At 50.1% G+C, this 6,014-nt stretch overlaps 1 protein-coding gene across 1 annotated transcript in view; it reads left to right on the forward strand.

Moving 5' to 3' along the window:
* TBX19 (T-box transcription factor 19) overlaps nucleotides 1-5,186 on the forward strand; it is a 28,826-nt gene extending 23,640 nt beyond the window's left edge. The window contains exons 7-8 of the mRNA XM_012783888.3: nucleotides 1,801-1,936; nucleotides 4,892-5,186. Coding sequence (XP_012639342.3) covers nucleotides 1,801-1,936; nucleotides 4,892-5,186 — 431 coding nt within the window. The remainder of the gene's footprint in view (nucleotides 1-1,800; nucleotides 1,937-4,891) is intronic.
* Nucleotides 5,187-6,014: the final 828 nt, after the last annotated feature.

Below are 6,014 nucleotides of genomic sequence, written 5' to 3' on the forward strand. Positions count from 1 at the left end.
GGAGATTCACGTGCACATGAAAGTTTGAGAAACAGTTTGTGAACCACACAAGCCGAGGTGCCAGGGGAACGAAGGAAAAGGAGCATTTGATACGCCCGGTGGGGCAGCGAAAGCTGCCCAGAAGAGCTGACATTTAAATTGAGCCTTGCAGAATGAATGGAAAAGGACAGAGTGGGAGTGGGCAGGGGTGAAAGGCAGATGGTGTGACGTGTGACACAGGCAGTGGTGCAGGTGGTCCAGGAGAGCAAAGACACAGAAGGGTAAAGAGCCCGGGCTGTCCAGAGACAGGTTTGGAGCGGAGGGTAGAGGGATGGATGGAAGATGCAAGGGCTAAGGCTGAGGAGGTGGCAAGTGCAGATCATGAAAAGAGCAGCATGGCCAGGCGTCTTAGTCCACTGTAGTCTCAGGTGCAGTGCTGTAACAAAATCCCTGAGACTGAGTACTTTATAAACAACAGAAATGTATTTTTTCACAGTTCTGGAGGGTGGAAAGCCCAAGAGCAAGGTGCTGGTGTCTTGCGAGGGTCTTTTTGCTGCATGATAATATGGCAGGAGTCCTCTATGGGTGACAGAGGGCGGGAAGGGGGCCCGAACGCTTCCTTCTCTAAGGAGCCCACTCCCACAGCATTGGCATTAATTTATTAATGACGGCAGAGCCCTCGTGGCCTAATCATCTCTGAAAGGTCCCACCTCTCAGCACTGTGTCACCGGGGTCTAAGTTTCCAACACATGAACTGGGGACACGTTCTAGCTATAGCATGGGGAATACACACTGGAATCTTCCTCCACTTCCTCCCTTTCCCCCTTTCCCCTTCCTTCTTCTCTCTCTTTCTCTTTTCTGTCTTTCCCTCATATATATATATATATATATATATATACACACACACACACACACATACACACTATTTATGCAAATGGAGATTCAAAGAAATAGAAGACATTATTCTTTTTCCCCCCAGAAAAATGATATGTATTTAAAGTGCACAACATGATGTTTTGATATACACATGTGAAATGTTACTACAGTCAAGCAAATTAACATATCCATCTTCTCACATGGTTATTTATTTATTTATTTTTTTATGATGAGAGCACCTGAAATCTACTCTCTTTGCAAATGTCCAGTATCCTATACAGTATTAGTGACTACAGTCGTCATGCTGTAGATTCCTTCTCTAGACTTGGTCATCCTACGTAACTGCAACTTTGTATACCTTGACCAGCATCTCCTCATTTCCCCACCTCCCCGCCCCTGGTCACTACCAGTCTACTGTGCTTCTGTGCAGGAACTTTCTTAGGCTGCATACACAAGTGAGATCTCACAGTCGTTTCCATCCTATGAGAAGACACTATTCTTGAGATGTTTAAATCTACTCAGGGACTGCTGACAAGGGTAAAGGTCCCGGACCTCAGACATCTCATCTGGCACGCTGGAGCAATTGGGCTCGTCTTGAGGGGAGGCTGCTATGGTCCCTGCTCACAGGGCAGTGAATGTGGGGGAATGAGCCAGACAGATCTGTGTCACAGAGGCAAATCATCCTACCTCTCTGAGCCTAGTCTATAAAATGGAGACGGGAAGTTGTTGTGGAGATTAAACTGCGAACCATACCTGGCATATATGGTTGCCGGTCAATAAACCTAAGTTCCTTCCTCTTTTCCGTTTCCCTGAGAAAGCGCCAACAAACTGTCGATGCCTGCAGTACAAGCCATGGGTATATTTTGCCCCAGGGCAATGTCATGGGTCACCATCTTCCTGTGTTCTACACGCACCCTCAATTCAACTGTTGTTATTTCCCCAAAGTGAATTTGATAGAAAGCTCAAGCAATAATCTGCAAGTTTTCTCGGGACCCGACAGCTGGACTTCCTTATCCTCCGCGCCGCACGCCAGCCTCCTGTCCGTGCCCCACGCCAACGGCCCCGTCAACCCAGGGCCTAGGTAAGCCCGGCGCCAGCGGCGCACTCGTTGGCGGTCTTGGGGGTTTGCTTTGGCACTGGGGACTCAAGTTCATCCTTTTCCTAGGGTGGCTTGGTCTGAGTCTTTGTCCCAGTTTCTAAGCCACTAACTAGCAAGTGAAGGTGACAACAGGACGGAGTTCTCCTTTCTTAACTAGTCGTGGGAAAGCACCTGCTCGGTCATATATTCTTTCTTTTGTGGCTTTGGCATTTTATATTTTAAAGGGAAAAACACGACAGCCTGAGATAATTTGTCTTAAACTCCGTCAAAAATACTTTAAACTGTGGTGGTAGCAGACAGATACTGTCTATCGGGGAACTAAAGAGGAAAAGTGTAACTATACACTGAGAAATCAAGACCCTTGGCTTTCCATATTCTCATAAGCCACCTGTCCTAAAAGGAGGACAGGCTGTGGGTGCCTGGCCCACAGCCCTGGCAAGAGGGCCAACTGTAACGCACGGGACCTGTGGTACAATCCACATTCCAGAGATCTGCATTTAGTTCTGACTTCTGAAAATCCGCGTTGTGGTGGGGAAAGAGAAGGTACCTTGTGGTCTGACAGACATGGGTTCGAGTCCCAGTTCTACCTCCTACATTGACTTGGTGACTTTGGTGACAATTTTCTTAGCCTTACCAAGTTTCAACTTTCTTATCTGTAGCATGGAAACAGTGCGAGCTACTCCATGGAGTTAAGGTGTGCAGCAAAATAAGAAAATGCAGTAATCTGCTTTGTAAGTGTCAGCTCCTATGTTCATATGAGTATGCAGAATTTTGAGAAGGTCCACAAGGGATTCCAAATTAAAAGATGGGACTTGGGGAGACTTCAGATGACTTGTGATTTGGGGGGTCTAGAGAAAGTTAGGAGAATGTGACGGCCTTTAGTCTACAGCAGTGCTTCTCATACTATAATGTTTTGGAGTCATCCGAGGGTGTTGTTAAAATGCAGAATCTGATCAGTAGGCCTGGGTGGGGGCCTGAGACTCTGCATTTCTAATGGGCTCCCAGCTGCTGCTGACGACATGTGGCCCACAAGGCTCCGGTGCAGCCGCCACCGGCCACCTGTGGCTCTTGAACACTTGAAATGCAGCTAGTCCACATTGAGATGTGCTGTGAGTGTGATGCTCAGGATTTCGAAGACTTAGTATGAAACAAAGGATAAAAATTTCACTAATATTTCTTATACCAAACACATGTTGAAATGATAGCATTTTAAATATTTTCAATTACATAAAACATTAACAATAAGCTCATTATTTTCTTTTTCTAAGTGTGGCTACTAGGAAATGTCAACTTACATGTGTGGCTGGCACTGCATTTCTGTTGGACGGTGCTGGTCTGGGGGCCGAAGGGAAAAGCATTGATTTGGGCTGTGATAGGAGGTGAGAGAAGAGCATGAAGTTGAGGGTCCTTGAGGATATTAGATAATCCCGTGCCAAGTTCTGTGCCGGATACTTTACGTAAGTCACCTGCAGTACCAACATCTGCGAGGCATAAAACTTCCTCTTTTACTGATGAGGAGCCTAAACCTCAGAGGCATTAGAAACTTCCCGAAGGTCACACAGCGAGCAGCGTAACTCAGAGTCTGTGGTTCCCCCGCCGGCCCAGGAGGCATCAGAAAGCGTCTCTAAGTGATAAGTCAGGAAAGCCTGTTCTGGACAGCAGGGCCAGAATCCCAGCATGCTGAGCGCTCTGGGAGCTCGGAGGATGGGCCCTGCAGGTCCAAGGAGGTCTGTAGCATGTGACATACGGCACAGGGTGCAGGGTGGTGTTGCCACCTCTGGTTTCCCTGTTGGCTTATTTAACCCATTACTGACTTTGTAAAGGTTTTTTTTTTTTTTTCCCCCTGTTTTTTTCTTTTCTGTTTTTTTCCCCTGTAAAGATTTTGTTTGAAAAACACAAATATGTTCAGTGCCGTCATTGATAACGTATCAATGCGATGCAGTGTTATCAAGCAATCCAGCGCCAGACACTGCAGAGACTCTAAAATGTCAGAACAGGTGGTGACTAAAGGCTGAGAACATCGGTGGTCATTGCACCTGTTCCAGCTGCAGGCCTGAGCGGCGAGTTCTACACGGACACACAAGCTTTGCTGCACATCGTGATCGACTGGGAAGCTTTAAAAAATTCTGATGCCCAGACTGCATGCCAGACCGGTTGAATCAACCTTTCGGGGTGGGACTCAGGCATCGGTATTAGTTTTTAAAACTCACTAAGTGCTTCCAATGGGCAGCCAAGTTTGTGACCCAGTGCTGTAGAACTAGAGAAGGCAAGGAGAGTGGCCCAAGTCCCCAGCCTTTGTGCCAGGGACCAGAGCTGACAGGTGGAGACCAGGAACGGAGGACTTCCTTATAACAACCCCCATTTACTGAGTGCCAGGTGCTGGGCATCATATACCCATCTAATCCTCAGAGCGATCTCTGTAAGGTATGTAAAATTATCACTCCAAATCTTGAAGATGAGAAAAATGACACTCAGAGACATGAAATCATTTGGCCAAGGTCACGGAACCAGGCAGTGGTGGAGCTGGGATTCAAGCCCACGTCTTCTGACAGTGTCATGTGCTGCTTACCGAGCCACATGCCCCCGTGGGCCAGCGGGGGCAGGGGGCACACGCACGGTGCCTGCCTTTCGCTGCCCTGCCCGTGTATGCAGGCCACAAGGGAGGCGGGAGGAATGAAACGCTGTGTCCACCGAGTAAGTTGCCAGTGGCAGGGCCAGCACCAGAACCCGGGTCTCAGGACACCTAATTTTATCCTCATTCCACCGGACCTCGCTGCTTCTCTCGGCTCTTCTGCAGAAATGGGGCCAATCCGTGTCACAGCTAGAAGTCAGGCCTAGTCTGCGGCCTGCCCTCCTCAGCACCGTGCGCGGGCTTGCGGGGGGCACTTCTCCCTCAGAGTGCCATCGGACACGCCCCTCTTCTCTCTGTCTCCGCAGCCCCTATCCGTGCCTGGTGACCATCAGCAACGGTGGCGGGGCCCCCGCCGGGCCGGGCGCAGAGGTGCACGCCAGCACCGCGGGGGCATTCCTCCTCGGGAACCCGGCTGTGACCTCGCCCCCCTCCGTGCTCTCCGCCCCAGCACCCACTTCGGCTGCCATGGAGGTCCTGGGGGAGCCCGCGCTGACCAGCATCGCCGTGTCCACCTGGACGGCAGTGGCCTCGCATCCCTTCTCGGGCTGGGGCGGCCCGGGTGGCAGTGGGCGCCATTCCCCTGCCTCGCTGGACAGTTAGGCGGGGTCCTGGGACCCTCTCTGTGTAGAGCGCTTAGAAACCCCATCTACTCAATCCGGGGGTCCGACTGCAGGCTCTCCCCTCCCGGGGGCTGGGGGGTGGGTTATACCACAAGTCCTCCTGGGACAGGGTTTAGTTTGGATGATGTTGATTGCATCTCTTGTGCCTCTCCACCGCTCTCTTTTGCACTACCATTCCTCTGCAGCTTATCCTTGCCCTGCTTAGATGACAGAAGTTCAGGGATACCTTCCTTGTGCCCTGCCCCTTCCTCTCAGATGGTTCTGGAAAGCCTCACTTCCTTTTCTGCGGAGGTGGTAGAAAGCTGTCGGGTGAGCTCAAAGTTTACCTAGTTAAGGCCACTGCTTCCTTTGTGCAGCCCGGGAAAGTACAGTCGTCCCTGAGAACACCTGGGGGTTTGGTTCCAGGAAGGACCCCTGCATGTACCCAAATCCACCCACACAAGTCCTTCACGGTTGGCCCTGCGGAACCTGTGTGTGTGGACAGTCGGCCCTCCACATACGTGGGTTTTGCATCACAAATACCGTATTTTCAATCTGTGTTTGGCTGACAATCCACATATAAGTGACTTGCACAGTTCAAACCTGTGTTGTTCAAGGATCAACTGTATGTTTGGCCACAGGGCCCAGGTTGGTTTCTGCTTTGAGATCAAGAGAGGGTGTGAGTCCATAGAGTAAGGTTAACACCCAGGATAAAGCTAATCACGTATTACAGCATGTATCAACTCACAGAAGCGAGGAAATGAGGTCCTGTCACCCCCTCGCTCAGGAACCTTCAATGGCTCACCATTGCCTATGGAATGAAGTCACA

The sequence above is a fragment of the Microcebus murinus genome, chromosome 2 (genome assembly GCF_040939455.1).
Source record: "Microcebus murinus isolate Inina chromosome 2, M.murinus_Inina_mat1.0, whole genome shotgun sequence".
Classification (NCBI taxonomy): domain Eukaryota; kingdom Metazoa; phylum Chordata; class Mammalia; order Primates; family Cheirogaleidae; genus Microcebus; species Microcebus murinus.